General features: G+C 43.1%; 1 protein-coding gene across 1 annotated transcript; it reads right to left on the bottom strand.

Moving 5' to 3' along the window:
* Positions 1-5,027: 5,027 nt before the first annotated feature.
* Positions 5,028-5,919, bottom strand: LOC121533201 (zinc finger protein Gfi-1b-like). Its single transcript, XM_041839007.1, has 2 exons — positions 5,673-5,919; positions 5,028-5,373 (listed from the first exon to the last, which is right to left on the bottom strand). Exons 1-2 carry the CDS (start codon positions 5,860-5,862, stop codon positions 5,147-5,149), a joined length of 417 nt encoding a protein of 138 aa, XP_041694941.1. The 5' UTR covers positions 5,863-5,919; the 3' UTR covers positions 5,028-5,146.
* Between the last annotated feature and the right edge of the window lie 11,930 nt (positions 5,920-17,849).

Here is a 17,849-nt window from a genome sequence, read left to right as displayed (position 1 = left end):
GTTTGCTAGAGTGCATTTGGATGATGCAGAAGAGGATTGGGAGAATGTCATATGGTCAGATGAAACCAAAATATAACTTTTTGGTAAAAACTCAACTCGTCGTGTTTGGAGGACAGAGAATGCTGAGTTGCATCCAAAGAACACCATACCTACTGTGACGCATGGGGGTGGAAACATCATGCTTTGGGGCTGTTTTTCTGCAAAGGGACCAGGACGACTGATCCGTGTAAAGGAAAGAATGAATGGGGCCATGTATCGTCAGATTTTGAGTGAAAACCTCCTTCCATCAGCAAGGGCATTGAAGATGAAACGTGGCTGGGTCTTTCAGCATGACAATGATCCCAAACACACCGCCCGGGCAACGAAGGAGTGGCCTCGTAAGAAGCATTTCAAGGTCCTGGAGTGGCCTAGCCAGTCTCCAGATCTCAACCCCATAGAACATCTTTGGAGGGAGTTGAAAGTCTGTGTTGCCCAGCGACACTGCTCTAGAGGAGATCTGCATGGAGGAATGGGCCAAAATACCAGCAACAGTGTGTGAAAACCTTGTGAAGACTTACAGAAAACGTTTGACCTGTGTCATTGCCAACAAAGGGTATATAACAAAGTATTGAGAAACTATTGTTATTGACCAAATACTTATTTTCCACCATAATTTGCAAATAAATTAATTAAAAATCCTACAATGTGATATTCTGGCATTTTTTTTCTCATTTTGTCTGTCATATTTGACGTGTACCTATGATGAAAATTACAGGCCTCTCTCATCTTTTTAACCCTCCTGTTATGTTGTGGGTCAATTTGACCCGTTTCCACTTTTGCGTTGTCTAAAATACTAGTTAACCACTCTTTTTCGCCATGAAATTACATGACTTTTCCTCATTTAGGGTCATGAACCTAACTGCAAAATGTGGACACACTGATGTGTTGTGGAATGTCTGTGTACATTTTGTATACAAACATGATGTTGTGGGTCATTTTGACCCGGAGGCTTTCATGTGTATATATATTTGCACAGGTGCAAAACAAAAAAGTGTCTTTGATGTATTTTGTTTTGACTGGTCCTGGTTGCACTTTTAGAATTGTGTTTGGGTTAAAAAGGGGCTTTCCCAAGCTTCTCCTCAGTGTGAGAGCAGCAGGTCCCTGACACAGACACTCAAAAATGAGCTCCAAAAGATTTTCAATCAATGAAGTCTTATCACAAATTCTGGACTGTGACAGTGAAAAAGAAGAAGAGGTTTCAGAGACAGAGGATATTTCAGAGATAGAGGACAATGCTGTTGATGATCCAGATTTTGTCTTCATTGAAGAGGATTCAGAGGGAGGAGTCTGCCGTACCATCCCCTACATCAGATGAGAGACAGAGCATGCAACAAGCATCATCAAGAGAAGAGAAGACATGGAAGTCTAAAGATGGTCATATTGAATGGTCACCGTCACCACAACGAGGTCAAGGTAGACTCTCAGCTTCCAATGTAATAAAAATGGTTCCAGGACCTACACGATTTGCTGTCACTCGAGTCCATGACATACAATCAGCTTTTGAGCTCTTTTTACCCCAAGCAATAGAGAAGATTGTTCTGGACATGACCAACTTGGAGGGGAGCCGTGTGTTTCAAGAGAACTGGAAGCCACTGGATCGGATTGACTTGCATGCATACATTGGATTGCTCATATTAGCTGGAGTCTACCGGTCAAACGGAGAAGCAACGGCCAGCCTGTGGAATGAAGAGAATGGAAGGCCAATATTTCGGGCAACAATGTCTCTACAAGAATTCCACATAATTTCTCGGGTGATTCGCTTTGATAACCGTGATACCAGACCGGGTCGACGTGAAAGAGACAAACTAGCTGCAATCAGAGATGTATGGGATAAATGGGTGGAAATTCTACCGTTACTGTACAATCCCAGTCCTCATGTTACAGTTGATGAACGCCTTGTTCCATTCAGAGGACGTTGTCCCTTCAGACAGTATATGCCAAACAAGCCTGCAAAATATGGCATCAAAATATGGGCAGCATGTGATGCCACATCAAGCTATGCATGGAATATGCAAGTTTACACTGGGAAGCCACCCGGCGGAGTGCCTGAGAAAAACCAGGGGATGCGGGTGGTGCTGGACATGAGTGAAGGGCTGCAAGGTCATAACATCACGTGTGACAACTTCTTCACATCCATACTGCCTTGGTGTTGAACTACAGAAGAGAAAGCTGACCATGGTTGGAACAATCAGAAAAAACAAACCTGAACATCCCAGTGAGCTTCTGAAAATGCAGGGCAGAACTGTGCATTCCTCTAAATTTGCTTTCTCTGAAAATGCAACTGTTGTTTCATACTGCCCAAAGAAGAACAAGAATGTTCTTGTAATGAGCACAATGCACAAAGATGCATCGCTGAGTGCAAGAGAGGACATCAAGCCACAAATAATACTGGACTACAATTCCACCAAAGGAGGAGTTGACAATTTGGATAAAGTCACAGCAACATATAGTTGTCAGCGCATGACTGCCCGCTGGCCTTTGGTGATTTTCTACAACATTGTGGATGTGTCTGCTTACAATGCCTATGTCCTGTGGACTGAAATCAACCAGCAATGGAATGGTGGCAAATTGTACCCGACGCCGGCTTTTCCTAGAGGAGCTCGGCAAAGCTCTCATCACTCCCAAGATCCAGAGGAGAGTCCGGCCTCCTCGGTCGACAGCAGCTGCATCTGCCGTCCAGAAAATTCAAGCTGGACCATCAACACATGCCTCCAATCAACCAGAAATGGATCCAGTGGATACAGGCAGTGGCAAGAAACGGAAAAGATGCCAGCTCTGCCCCCTCGACAAGACAGTAAAACAAGCACCACTTGTGTAGAATGCAATAAATACATCTGCAGAAAGCACACACACACATTGTGTTCAACATGTAGAGAGAAAGACTGAAGGGATAATATGGACCAATAGGGGGAAAAAAACCTACTTGGGGAAACTGAAAAATCTTGTTTGTGAGAAAGGAAATATGTTTAACAAATAGTTCTTAAATATTGTTTAAAAAAAATAAAAAGTATTGTATTTCTTCTTTCTGAAATGTCTGATAAGACAAAATAAAGTTGTTTCTGTTTTTACTTAATTCTTTGACTGTCTTGAGTGTGTTTAAACTGTGCGGGTCAATTTGACCCGTAACATAATGGATGTCATTTTTTTCCAGCAAAGCACAAGGGTTAAGTGGGAGAACTTGCACAATTGGTGGCTGACTAAATACTTTTTTCCCCCACTGTAGGTCATATTTCATAGAAATCTGGAAACACTGGGCAATTACTTTAAAGGTAGACTTTGGTCAAAAACACAAAAATAACGGCTTTAAACTTGAACCTGGTATGATGGTGCATTGATCAGCTACGGAAGTGCCATCTCTACAGCTTCCGTCCAAAAACAAATCCTGTGAAATGACAACACATACTGAAGAAGTTACTGGCTAGCTACAAGTGGCTAGCTTAGCTAATGAACTAGCTACGTCGTTCGCGGCGCGCATGACCCACCAAAGGCACACCCCATTTCTGTTTGAAAATTGAGAAAGGAGGAGTTGGACCGTTTTCCGTGCCCAAAGCCGACCGTTATAGCTAATTTCCTGCAATTCTACATATTTTGCCATTGCTTACGACATGTTCATATGCTATCTGGGGGGGGCCCCAACCTCCAGGGGGCCAACAACCTGCTCTGAATTTTGAGGGGGACATGTCCCCCCCATCCCCTGTGGCAGTTCCGCTTCTGCTTAGAATCCCATGTGGGATGGGCCACATAGGCTAAGTGGCAACTAATTTATTAATAGACAGAGTCCCTGCTCCAGTTGGACTGGATTACATTCTTATATGTTTTTTGTAATGTATTTTTTTTATTGAATATTAAAACAATCTGCTTGCAGTGAAAGTTTACATACCTTCCGCATCGCTGTTGATGTTGATTGAACCACTAGCTCCCATTGCTGCTATAGAGGGAGGGAAGAGAGGTGAGAAAGAGGACAAATGCAAATTCCTGATCGATTTCAATTCTTGAATTTGAATAAATGGTAGATTACAATACACAGTACCACCATCAGGATGTTACACTACAGACAGTGTCCAAGTATTCACCCCCCTTTTACTTTCCGTTTTTTGTGTTAAACGGCAACTAAAATTGATTTAATTTGGGACTTTGTCACTGATCTACACAAAATACTCCATAATGTTAGTGATTTAAAACAATGTCTTTAAAATAAACTAAGTGTTCAACCCCTTTTATGGCAAGCTTAAATTAGTTCACGAAAACATTTATTTTAAAAATCAAATAATAGATTGCATTGACTCTCTCTGTGCAATAATTGTGGTTAACATGATTTTGTTCATGACTGATCCATCTCTGCACTGTACCCCATACATACAACATCTGTAAGTTCCCTCAGTTGTCTCTGCTCAGGTCATGCCACTATGGCTGTGTTTAGACAAGCAACCCAATTCTGATCTTTTTCTCACTAATTGGTCTTTTGACCAATCAGATCAGTTCTGAAAAAAGATCTGCTCTAATTGATCTTTTGACCAATCAGATCAGTTCTGAAAAAGATCTGATGTGGTTGGTCAAAATACCAATTAGTAGAAAAAATATCAGAATTGAGCTGCTTGTGTAAACGCAGCCTATGAAGCTAATCTCGTCGCCAGCCGGGTCTCTCTGTAGTAATTGAGCCTGGGGACGAGATTACCATGAGGCCAATAGTGATTTAAAACCTAAAGCATGTATTTTAAATGATGTACTTACCTGTGTCTGTGTTCTTCCTCTGTGCAGTGGAGGGCTTGAAGGTTGTAGTGATCAGGTGTTCTAGTGCAGATGGAGAGATGGCTCTGCTTTTATAGGGTAGCGCTGACAGAGAGAGGATGGGGAGTTCTCAGCCCAATCCAGGTAAAAGTTTATGTGCCAGATAACTGAAGAGAAGGATTCAGTTCGAGAACTGACGTGGGCATCACAAGAGCAGTATATTTAGCACTAAAATGTATTTCATCTCAAAGTGCCATACCTTTAACTACCCCTGACAGGTAAATCACTGACAATTAAGGGAGTTTGATCACCTAAAATAATAAATCAATGATCAGACTAAGAATTACAAAATTGTAACCATGTGAAAGTCTCTGAGTTGCTATCTATGTGGAGTGGTTCTCTTGCTTGTTAAAACTGATCTCAGATCAGCTGGTAGCAGGGTCTTCGCCTGAAGGTCTACGCGCTGTCTCAGGTCCAGTTTGTGCTGGAAGCCGTAGAGGCAGCAGTGGTAGGGCTGGTTGCTACTGTGCTGACGGCTGTGGGTGATGAGGTTGGAGCTCTGGCTGAAGGCTTTGCCACACACCTGGCACGCATGGGGCTTCTCACCTGGGAAAGGAGGGCAGAGGGGACATAGTATTAAAGGGAAGTTCATTCTTTTATAATGTAATGTTAGATGGTTCCTCACCCCGAAAGTAGTCTATGTGCAAGGAAAAACTAACGCATGGTTCGGTTTCTTTATATTTTACATATATTCCCACATACTCCGGCACATAGCCACTACATTTTTACCAGGCACCACATGCCCCTACCACTCCCATTGGTTTTTTGTTCTTTTCTTTTCAATAGTTAATAAGTTTCTAATGTGACCGTGATAAAAGTCAAGATCCCTATACATATTGACTCACCTGTGTGAATGAAGGTGTGTTTTTTCATATCAGATTTCTGGTGAAATCCTTTGCCACAGTATTGACAGGGGTAGGGCCGTGTGTCAGAGTGGATAAGCAGGTGAGTGGACAGGGTGGAGGAGCGCTTGAACACTTTCCCACACACCTTACAGCCATACGTACGCTCCTGAAACTCATGAGAACACAGCATATAGGCAATATATTTTGTGGAACATTATTTATTGAGTTGTCACATTTAATTTCAATCACCGTTTTATATGAAGTTTAATTAATCATTTTTTACAAATACACCAAAACAAACTAATATAGGTCATATAGTATAGGCACCTCAAACTCAACTCTGGACTTCGAAGCCAGTTCCAATCCATTTTTTAATTGTTCCCCTCCAATCAGGGACTGATTTAGACCTGGGACACCAGGTGTGAGCAATTCATTATCAGGTAGAACAGAAAACAAGCACGCTCCAGACCTCGTAGGGTAAGCGTTCAATACCCCTGGTATAGGCCATATAGTCATGTATAGGGTCTACTGTGGTGTATATAGTTTATAACTGGCATCAAAACCTTAATTAACAGTCCTGGTGATAATACACTATCACATATTTCATTCAGTGTATCTACTTTGAACCAAGGTTGGGGTCAAAACCATTTCGATGACCGAATTAAAATGGAATTGACCCCAACCCTGCTTTAAAATGTACAGTTATGAATAGAACTACTGTTCCCTTAAGGAGGGAATGAGGTCAGTGGAGGCTGCTGAGGGGGAGAACAGCTCATAATAATGGCAGGAACGGAGTAAATGGAATAGCATCAAACACCTGGAAACCATGTTTGATACCATTCCGCTCCCATCATTACCACGAGCATGTTCTCCCCAATTAAGGTACCACCAACCTCCTGTGAAGGAGGCATAACATACTACGGGTGTCACGTGAATTTTTATCTCTAATTCACCCTAAGCTTGAATCATTACCAGAGGTTGTAAGGCTCTGGTTTTAATCATCAATGATTCAAGGTCCACAACTCACAAGTCTTATCTGTATTTTTATTCATGGCGAGAGCTCTCGGGCCAAAGGCACAAACATACTGTTTTTATACCCCTTGACAAACAAAGACACTATGCTCCTCCCACCTTTCTTAAACAGTTCCCGCCTTCCCCCTTGAATGGTTAGTAACGCCCCTTCTGTTAGTGGGTTGACACTACATGATAATTCTAACATTTATACTGTGTTTGGGGTGAAATTCTTTAGTCATTATTCTTAAAATCCAAATTAATCTAACAATCCACCCCTTTGACTAAATATTCCCACATTCAGGATAAATGTATTTTACAAGCATGATTAATCTCAGAGATCACATCAGAACTAATAAACATTTCATCCAATTGCGGTCTTTCAGGGTCCAAATCCTCGTCATCCACCAAGCCTGGAGGATTGTTTTTCACATTCCCCTGGTCAGAGTCCGGAGTCAGTCCATCTCTCATCATTGTTTAGATACTGCATTTCACCAACGCCTGACTCACCAATCCTCGGACACAGGGAACAAGACAACAACCACATAATACAAGAATACCCATACAAACACTGATCGTTCCTAAGATGGTGGCTGCTAGGGTTTTCCATTTACCAAATATTTCATCAAACCACCCTATCCACAATGTACTAACTTCTGAGTTCAGTTCATCCTTCACTCAGTGCAGTTAATTCTGTAAGAGCTCTGGTGACTGTCCCATCCAGTGTGGTGTTGTTAGGGATAAATATGCAACAATGGCTTATCTTTCTATAGACACCGGCCCTTTCTGCCTGATCTAGAACCAACCTCTACTAAGTTATGAGCGGGATGGCGGATAATCGCTCAGAGATCCCCTTACTGCATCTCTAGTCTTGTCAATAAATCGCTGTTGGTTGTAATAGATATAATTTATCCAATCCATATTTTTGTTTGTCCCCCACCAGAAAAATGTTGTAGTAAAACTCTCCCATATTTGATTTATAGCTTTGTATTCGTCTAGAACACCCCTGGGGATGCCTATACCATCTATCCAAATTGGGCTATTTCCTTCCTGACTTATTTATTTTTCTCCTAATTATTCTTCCTGTCACTGGTCTTTGATGACCAATTCTTACAGGTTGGACCAACAATACTGGTACACAAGTACCCACCCATCCCTCTGGTAATGTCTGCCGAATGCTCCCTGTTTAGTGCATGCCCACCACACATCAGTCAAAGGGATGGTTAGGTTCCTAATTTTTTTTCCCTTCCTTCCTTATCTAAATCAGTCACATTCATTATCTCCTTACAGCCATCAAAATCACCCAAGTTACGGGTGCCATTTCTATGTCTGTAACACTGGTATTCGCCAGGAGTTAAAGTGAATCTAGGTGGGCTGGCCGAGTATGTCAATTTTGCCAGCCCAATCCCTGTGCAATTTGGCTCTTTTTGATTGGACCCCAGGTCTAATATACAGGGAAACATTGCCTTTGGCATTGGGGCGGTCAACATTGCTGGTCACCCAATGGAGCATGCATAACAATTTGTCTCCCCCAAGGCCCTAGCGGTGTATTTCATCCACTTTAACCAGAGATTCTCATCAGGGACCCCCTCCACTTCCTCATTGTTCCATTCCTGGAGGAGAAAATCTTTCATAGTGGACGGGTTAGTCAAATTGACTCCGTCATCCCTTGACTGATTTACTCTGTCTATTGTCATTAATGGATTAATGCCAGTACCTGCTCCCTCTATATCTTTTGACTCCATCAAATATAATCTTAGACAAGTATCCCGTCCGTATACGTCCGCGCAAGCCCAGTAAGTTCTTTTCATGTCCTCTTTAGTGACCTTTACTATCGTTACTACCATCTCCGTGGGGATGTCGTTATACCTTCTTATCCTCCATCTGGACGTCCAGCCCCCCGTCTCATATCTCCTTCCCCCCAGTATGTCTAAATACCTGAGCCCAGGAACAATCCGCTGAGGGGGCTGAACATAAATACAACGGGATCTTATAATCCCATGTTGCTTGCTTATCCGCTCTGATAAGATCCCTAATCATAATTTTGAATCTTACTCCCCACCCTTCTCTGACTCCTATTTTGTAGATCACTCGCCCTTGATGGTCAGTATGTCGGGTCGCTTTCCCTTTATTTCTTAATAATGGTAAGGCCATAGCGTAATTGGTGCGAGGTGGTGGTGGATTTTGACCTACCACGACTATTGCCGAGACTATGATGCAGTTCAGGGTCACCCATATTCCACAAAAAAAATAACCAACCCTCTCCTGTCTTGAGTCCTTCTGCTCGGTACCACCCCATACTCACACCCTAGGAACACACTACAGTGATGATAGGTCTGGGTAGGAGATCTTCGTTGACAGAGGTGACCCCCGCACCCTGTGGCGCAGTTCCGCTCGTCAACTCTGCATGTGCTAAGCGGTGCTTGTATGTGGTCTTACCTTCTTGCAGTGGGTAACATGGACCCAGGTTCCTCTCTCTGCTATTCTAATGGCCAAGGTGGTTACCAACATAACCTGATAGGGCCCTTCCCAACAGGCCTGCTTCCAGTTTTCCTTCTAGTGACTGGATGCTCACCAGTCACCTGGTTAGATAGTGGGTCACCTTCTCCTTTAGTTCACCTGTGGGGCACAAAACCTCTGACATACGGGTGTGGTTAATAAACTATCTTCACACATGTTCAGATTAATGTAACAATTTCTGACTGCATTCTCTTTTTAGACTATCTAAAAAATGTTTTTTTTTTAAGTATTTTGTCCTCTCCTTCGTATATTATCTAATACAATTAGCCTCTTCCCCCCTCTTGACACATAGTTCTGCTTATGTGTCAATTTTTTCCACCTTCCTAAACATTCCCTTAGGTTATTTATCAACCAATTGCCATGCCTTTCATTTTTTAGATTCTTTTTTGCTTCTTTATTGCTCCTCCCACTTCCTTTCTCTTTATGGCGGCTAAATTCGACTTTCATTCAGTTCAGAATCAATTAGTAATCCAATCAAACAATCTCTTATCTTGTAAAAACACTTATGTTTAGTTCAACCTCTGTTCTACCCCGGCTCTCCCGGGCTTGACCTGAAGACTGATTGTTGGACATGACAAGTCTATTTTTTAAGTCACTTAAGTCTTCTGTCTAGCAACAAAGAATAAAAATCTCTATGTTCATGATTAACCCAGTTATCTCTAATAGCCCACCAAAAAACTTCATCATCTTTAAATCACTACCAATGTCATATCCCTCGTTACTCTCTACCATTTGGGTAACATCCCTGATATATTTATTAAAAGCTAAGACTGTTTGGGAAGAGAGCAACAACATAACCTGTTCTTCCTCCTCAGAGTTCCAAATGATTTTACCATGGGCCGCCATTGCCTTCCCATAGATAAGATCACTTGATTTACCCGTATGCAGTACATAATGACGACCTTAGCTTTACAGAAGTCTATCCTTACCAAAAAAGCTCATCATTCTTCATCTAATTGTTTTCTTATTTTCCTTATCTACCTGACCCTATTGCTAAATCAATGACCTAGGCAATAGTTGTCTCGCCTTAGATTGTACATTCTTCTGATTACTGCAGCTTATTCCATGAATTTAGTTTCAAATATCACCCAATAAACCGTTCCATCCCACAGCATAGTAAACACCACCTATGAACTGTTGAAAATTCCCTAAATTCAACATAACAACCCTTTATAAACATCATGCTGGGTGTGTTTTTATTTTATTTGAAAAACCCAATTGAAAAATAACAATCAAAGATAGTTAGGCTCAACTTAATTTGGTAGCTCCCTCTTATGACCTAAATATGCCTAACTTCATAAAATCCCTCAAAATTCCTCGAGTATACAATGATTATTTAATTGATTACTCTAAATCTGCTACATGTGATCTCATTCAAATGATCCATTATCAATTATTTGATCCACCCCCTAGTAAATCTCTCTCCTCTTCTATCCTGGAGTTTTACCGATCCCAGCTATTTCCCCTAGTGGCCATTAAATACTCTGCTCTCGTCTGTTCCTTTTCTTACTCTGTTAGTCTCTGCTTTTCAAGCTCCAGAAACTGTTATCTCTGTCTCTCAGCCTTTTATTCTCTCCCTCTCTAACTTCCTCTGTCTCTCTAAGTCTGTCTCTGCCTCTCCTTTTTCCCGCCAACCAGAGCCACAAATCATTCTCCTTGTCCTCAACTCTCAACCCTCTCAGCTCTATCGCTACTTCCCTCCTATCATTACTGAATCAATGATAATACATTTACATTCTAGTCACCCAGCAGACGCTCCTATCCAGAGCAACCTAGTGAATACATTTGTATTATTTTTATCTTTATTTTTTTTTACTGGCCTCCCCCCGTGGGAATCGAACCCATAACCCTGGCGTTGCAAACACCATGCTCTATCAACCGAGCTCCATCCCTGCCGGCCATTTTCCCCCCTACCCTGGATGACACTGGGCCAATTGTGCGCCGCCCATGAGTCTCCCGGTCGCTGTCGGCTGCGACAGAGCCTGGATCCGAACCAGGATCTCTAGTGGCACAGTTAGCCCTGCGATGCAGTGCCTTAGACCACTGCGCCACTCAGGATAATAATAACTGCAATAACTATCAATAATAATTATAATAACTATTACGAATTATATTGTCCTTTTTCTGATGTTCAAATTGTAGTCTATTCATTTTAGTTTTAAATATAAAGTTATTTATAACAAATCCAGAACCCACCACAGGCTGGCGCTATTCCCCCAGCACAACAGCCAATGCCACTTGCTTCCTAACCAAAATAAATTATCGTTTTAAAATCGTCCAATTATTCTGTATTTTATGCCTTTCATTTTCAGTTCGCTATTCAATATCTTTAACAGTTTTCTCTGATTCGGCCCCAATCAATAAAACAAACGCTTGATATTATTTATCAGCATACACTTAATGACATCCCTACCATTTGAACGATGTCCTGTCTCTCACTCCCCCCCTCTCCTGCTCCTTCCTACATTATGGGGGAGGCGCGGGAAACTTCCCTACAATTTTCCTTCTTAGGAAATAATGTAATTAGTACTTATAACATATTTTCATAGCTTTAGTAATATTCTAGATATGTCTATCTAATGCAACTTTTAATACACGTAAAAAAACTCTCTCCACCCATTCCTTTTTGAATAAGTGCGTCTTCCTAGTTCCCCCATAACCACGCCTCAAATCTTTTATTTAGCATTTAACCAACCAAATACTAAGTAGTATCCGGTTATCATTTATACCCGCCGTTGAATTTCCTCATACACACATATTTCACCTTCTGCCATTCAAATGCCCAACACGACAGAATAGTTCCATGCAAACCTCTATTGGCTCTTCAAGTCGCTCCGGATTAGAGCGTCTGCCAACTGACCAAAAACGCAAATATTCTCTCATAACGTACGTCTACGTTTGAGTGCGAAAGCTCATACACACGCATAATAATATGTCATTTAGCAGACGCTTCCATCCAAAGCGACTTACAGTCATGCGTGCATACATTTTTTTAAATTATTTTTTATTTTTTTATTAGTGGTCCCGGGGATCGAACCCCCTACCTTGGCGTTACAAGCGCCATGCTCTACCAGCTGAGCTACAGAGGACCACATCGTTGGATTTTATAGGTACCTCTCAAATAATCGCTTTGTGGTGTTTTTAGCCAATTCTTAATTGACACTAATCATTTTGTCAAACATTTGTTCGAACCAAAAATATTGACTGTTATTCTCCTTTTTATCCCCTGCAGTCACGATAGTTAAATATTCCTTTGTCCCCGTTAAAGCATTTTCGCCCTTAAAAAAACACACTCCCTGTCTTCAGCCCCTCCTTTCGCTTTTTTTCCATCTAATTTTATATGCATCTGCCTACTAACTTTTTTACTTCGAGATGCCCAATAAATTCATACCTCTTCTCCCAAATGGACCCATAAAACATATTTCTCCGATCCCTCCCTAACATATATATTTCATCTCCCGTTAATTCTCGGACTTGTTTAGAAGATGTCTTTCCCATCGTGGAACAATAAGAAATCCCTCCCCCCCTTTTTGTTTTTTAAATAATTCCCTCCCAAATTATTTTCGTAGGAGCTAATCTCTTAGTGCCCCTCTTGCTTTTGTAATTAACCCTTTAAAATTATTTAACCCCTAACCCAGAGTTTCTATTTAAAACTCCGGTTTCAGGAAAAGAGTAAGTTACCCAATTTTTTTCTCACACAACTTATTTTTTCCCCTCCACCCCTGAAATAATGATCACGTCTCCGAGGGATTAAGTCTCACACACATACGACCTTATCATCCGTCAAACTTGTTTGCACAGTTCTAGCAAATGCCCAGTCGCATATATGAACTCCCGACACATCCCTATCATACGATGATAATTATTTCCCTGTTTATACTGAACATTGCAATTCGTACAATGACAATATTAACTTAGTTTACATTTGTGATTGCAATTCACTACCATGTCATTTCGGACTAGTTTTTTTTTGTAATAGCTATTTACCTCTAGGATCAATTGCGGACCCTCCCTGTCGTAATAATTATTACCTTCTTTGGTAACTAAGTTCAACTCATTTTACCAAAATTCATGAATAAAAATTACTGACCTTTTCCTTGCAGTCTGGATTAAAATGCTTTTTCAAACTTGTTAACGTCTTTATCGTTCATAAAGAGTAATCACCGGCCTGTTTATTAACCTTAACGTGGAAGGCCAGGACTCTGTAACGGATGCTATCACCCGCCCGTGCACGGATTTCGGTGTCTCTAGAACGATAAAGATGTATTAAGCTCCGCTCAGAAGGACCAATCTGTCACGTGAATTTTTATCTCTAATTCACCCTAAGCTTGAATCATTACCAGAGGTTGTAAGGCTCTGGTTTTAATCATCAATGATTCAAGGTCCACAACTCACAAGTCTTATCTGTATTTTTATTCATGGCGAGAGCTCTCGGGCCAAAGGCACAAACATACTGTTTTTATACCCCTTGACAAACAAAGACACTATGCTCCTCCCACCTTTCTTAAACAGTTCCCGCCTTCCCCCTTGAATGGTTAGTAACGCCCCTTCTGTTAGTGGGTTGACACTACATGATAATTCTAACATTTATACTGTGTTTGGGGTGAAATTCTTTAGTCATTATTCTTAAAATCCAAATTAATCTAACAACGGGGAGTCAACAACCAATCCTATTCACCTGAAGAAATCACGCACAACCGGGCCAATGGATGCCGAGCCCGCCCTCGTAAGCCCGCCTTCCTGGCTATAATTCCGGGGTTTGTATTAATTTCCTCAATTCAGTACTGCTCTTCAGCGAGCCCAAACCCCCAGACGGAGAGGGCCAAAATATGTTATACCTCGTTCCTTCCTTCATGGAACAGTAGTTATATTCATAACTGTACATTCCCTTTCAGTCGGTCAGTCGGTATAACATACTATGGGGACATAAAATCACGCCCCAAGCCGGCTCAGAGGGTACCAAACTAGGAGGCCCACGGCAGCACAAGCAAACACAGGTTCCACCGGCTCCAAAAAAGGGGTTACAGAAGCCACCTTTTTCCCTAATACATACCCGAGAAGCCTGAACTGTCAGAGCCTCATGAGGCCTGAACTCTGAGCCCCATATAGGGAACCAGAACATGCTGCAACTTGGCTATGTGCACTGACATGCTGCCACTGCAGCCCAATTCCATAGATCCCACGGTTACAAGAATACTTATCTTGCGAGCCTGAAATGCCAGAACTCGTACAAGGAACCGTCCAAAAGTCCAAAACAACGGAACACCTGTTGTGACTTGGTAAAGTGCACATGTGCGCTGCATAGCATCGACCAGCGTTGATGAACCACGGCAGCCCGAGGCTCAAACCCACAGGAAACTGCAGTAACCTGGAAACTGTGTACTCGCACCAACAGGAAACTGTGGTAACCCTGATAATGCACACTTTACGCGCTGCCGCACAACAAGGCAGGACGAAACATCACTTTGGACTTGCCAGGCGCAAACTCCAAACAGGAAGGGTGTACTGATAGCACGTGGAGATCCCCAATGCACTTGGCCGACGCCAAAGCCATGAGCAGGGCAGTTTTGTAGGAAAGGACCTTCAGGTCCACAGAATCTAATGGTTCAAATGGAGTCTCATACAGAGTGTCTAGGACCAAAGCCAGGTCCCAGGTCGGTGCCATAGGCTTAGACACTGGTCCGAGCAGACGCACACCTTTCAGGAACCGCAGCACCAGAGGGTGAGACCCCGGGGTAGAGCCTTCAAACCCTACATGACACGCTGAGATGGCTGCCATATAAACCTTCAATGTGGAAAAAGAAAGGCACTGCTCAAAAAGCTCTTGCAAGAACATCAATGTCCACCAAAGACTTCTGAAAAGGAAAAACTCTTCACCTGACCCCAATCTTCAAACGCGTGCCATTTATACACTACCAGTCAAAAGTTTGGACACACCTACTCCTTCAAGGGTTTTTCTTTATTTTTACAATTTTTTACATTGTAGAATAATAGTGAAGACATCAAAACTAGGAAATAACACATATGGAATCATGTAGTAACCAAAAAAGTGTTAAACAAATCAAAATATGTTATATTTGAGATTCTTCAAATAGCCACCCTTTGCCTTGACAGCTTTGCACACTCTTGGCATTCTCTCAACCAGCTTCATGAGGTAGTCACCAGGAATGCATTAAAATTAACAGGTGTGCCTTCTGAAAAGTTAATTTGTGGTTAGTTAATTTCAATGCGTTTGAGCCAATCAGTTGTGTTGTGACAAGGTGGGGGGTATACAGAAGATAGCCCTATTTGGTAAAAGATCAAGTCCATATTACGGCAAGAACAGCTCAAATAAGTAAAGAGAAACGACAGTCCATCATTACTTTAAGACATGAAGGTCAGTCAATACGGAACATTTCAAGAACTTTGAAAGTTTCTACAAGTGCAGTCGCAAAAACCATCAAGCGCTATGATGAAACTGGCTTTCATGAGGACCGCCACAGGAATGGAAGACCCAGAGTTACCTCTGCTGCAGAGGATAACTTCATTAGAGTTACCAGCCTCAGAAATTGCACCCCAAATAAATGCTTCACAGAGTTCAAGTAACAGACACATCTCAACATCAACTGTTCAGAGGGGACTGTGTGAATCAGGCCTTCATGGTCAAATTGCTGCAAAGAAACCACTACTAAAGGACACCAATAAGAAGAGGAGACCAGCTTGGGCCAAGAAACACGAGCAATGGACATTAGACCGGTGGAAATGTGTCCTTTTGGTCTGGAGTCCAAATTTGAGATTTTTGGTTCAAACCGCCGTGTCTTTGTGAGACGCGGTGTGGGTGAACGGATCATCTGTCACGGTTTCGGCCGAGGCTGCCTCTCTTCCTTGCTCGGGCAGGCTTCGGCGTTCGTCGTCTCCGGAATACTAGCTGCCACCGTTGTATGTTTCTATGTTCGTTTGGTTTTGTCTGGATTATGTACACCTGTTGTCGTTTAGCGTCATTAGTGTCCTATAAGTTCTCGTTGTGTTTGTCAGGTGTTGTGTGTGATTGTTTTCGCTGTCGTGTCGGTGCGCTACTATTTACAGTGCGCTATTGTAGCTTGCCTCCTTTGTGTAGGAGAGTATTTTTCGCACATGTTTAGTGCGCCCTTTTGTTTACGCCTGTGTGCGCATTTTCTCGCCTTGGCATTCGTGTCTTGGATCGTGTTTTGAGTGTGCATTACTAAAGTCTTTTGGACTTATCAGTTGTCAGAGCACCTTACCGATCACTGCACCTGTACACAGCCCATCTGAAATTAGCCCACCCAACTACCTCATCCCTATATTGTTATTTATTTTGCTCTTTTGCACCCCAGTATCTCTATTTGCACATAATCTCTTGCACATCTAGCATTCCAGTGTTAATACTATTATAATTATTCTGCACTATAGCCTATTTATTGCCTTACCTCCATAACTTGCTACATTTGCACACACTGTATATATATTTTCTGTTGTATTTCTGACTTTACCCCATATGTAACTCTGTGTTGTTTTTTATTGCACTACTTTGCTTTATCTTGGCCAGGTCGCAGTTGTAAATGAGAACCTGTTCTCAACTGGCTTACCTGGTTAAATAAAGGTGAAATAAAATAAAAATAAAAATAAAATAAAATAAAAATTCTGCGTCCTGCGCCTGATTCCCACACCACACCCACCTACAGCATCCGCTGACAGAATCACACACCATTCAGAATGGAATCAGCAGGAGCCGCAGCAGCACAGGAGACTTTGGAGGATCGGGTCCGGGAGCAGAATGACCAGATCCTTCGGATCGGGACCGCCCTGCAGGATGTTATTAACACACTTCAACGCTGGGAGACCCGAGGGACACCCCCAACTCCACCTCCCCTGCCATCACCATCAGCCAGTCAGCCCATTCCCGCTCCGGAACCCAGGGGAATTCGACTCTCGCTCCCGAGGGCCTACGATGGTACCGCTGCCGGGTGTCAGGGCTTCCTTCTCCAGGTGGAGCTATACCTGGCCACCGTGCACCCGGCGCCCTCGGGACACGAGGCGTGTCCGCCCTCATCTCCTGCCTTACCGGCAAGGCGTTGGAATGGGCCAACGCCGAGTGGAGGAGGATAGACGCTACCACCATCACATACGCTGAGTTCTCCCGCCGCTTCAGGGCGGTGTTTGACCATCCACCGGAGGGAAAGCGGCGGGGGAGCGTCTGTTCTGCCTCCGGCAGGGGGAGGAGGAGCGCCCAGGAGTTCGCGTTAGAATTCCGTACTCTAGCGGCGGATGCAGGGTGGAATGAGCGGGCCCTCATCGATCACTACCGCTGTAGTCTACGAGAGGACGTCCGTCGGGAGCTGGCCTGTAGGGACACCAGTCTCTCTTTCGACCAGTTAGTCGACATGTCCATCAGGCTGGACACCCTGCTGGCTACCCGCGGACGTTCCGAGGGGGGTTCGTCCATTTCACCCTCCAGCGCCTCCGAGCAGAGCCCTATGGAGCTTGGGGGCGCTGGCGCTAGAGAGAGGAGGGGTCGGAGTACGAGGGGGCCCGTCTCCTGCACCAGCTGTGGCCGTGGAGGACACACCGCGGCTAGGTGCTGGGGATGGCCTCCTAGGGGAGAAGACGTCAGGCCCCGCACTGGGGAGTCCTTCCAGGTGAGTAGGC

This window comes from Coregonus clupeaformis, chromosome 20 (genome assembly GCF_020615455.1).
Source record: "Coregonus clupeaformis isolate EN_2021a chromosome 20, ASM2061545v1, whole genome shotgun sequence".
Taxonomy (NCBI): domain Eukaryota; kingdom Metazoa; phylum Chordata; class Actinopteri; order Salmoniformes; family Salmonidae; genus Coregonus; species Coregonus clupeaformis.
This window is presented reverse-complemented; position numbering and strand designations above follow the sequence as displayed.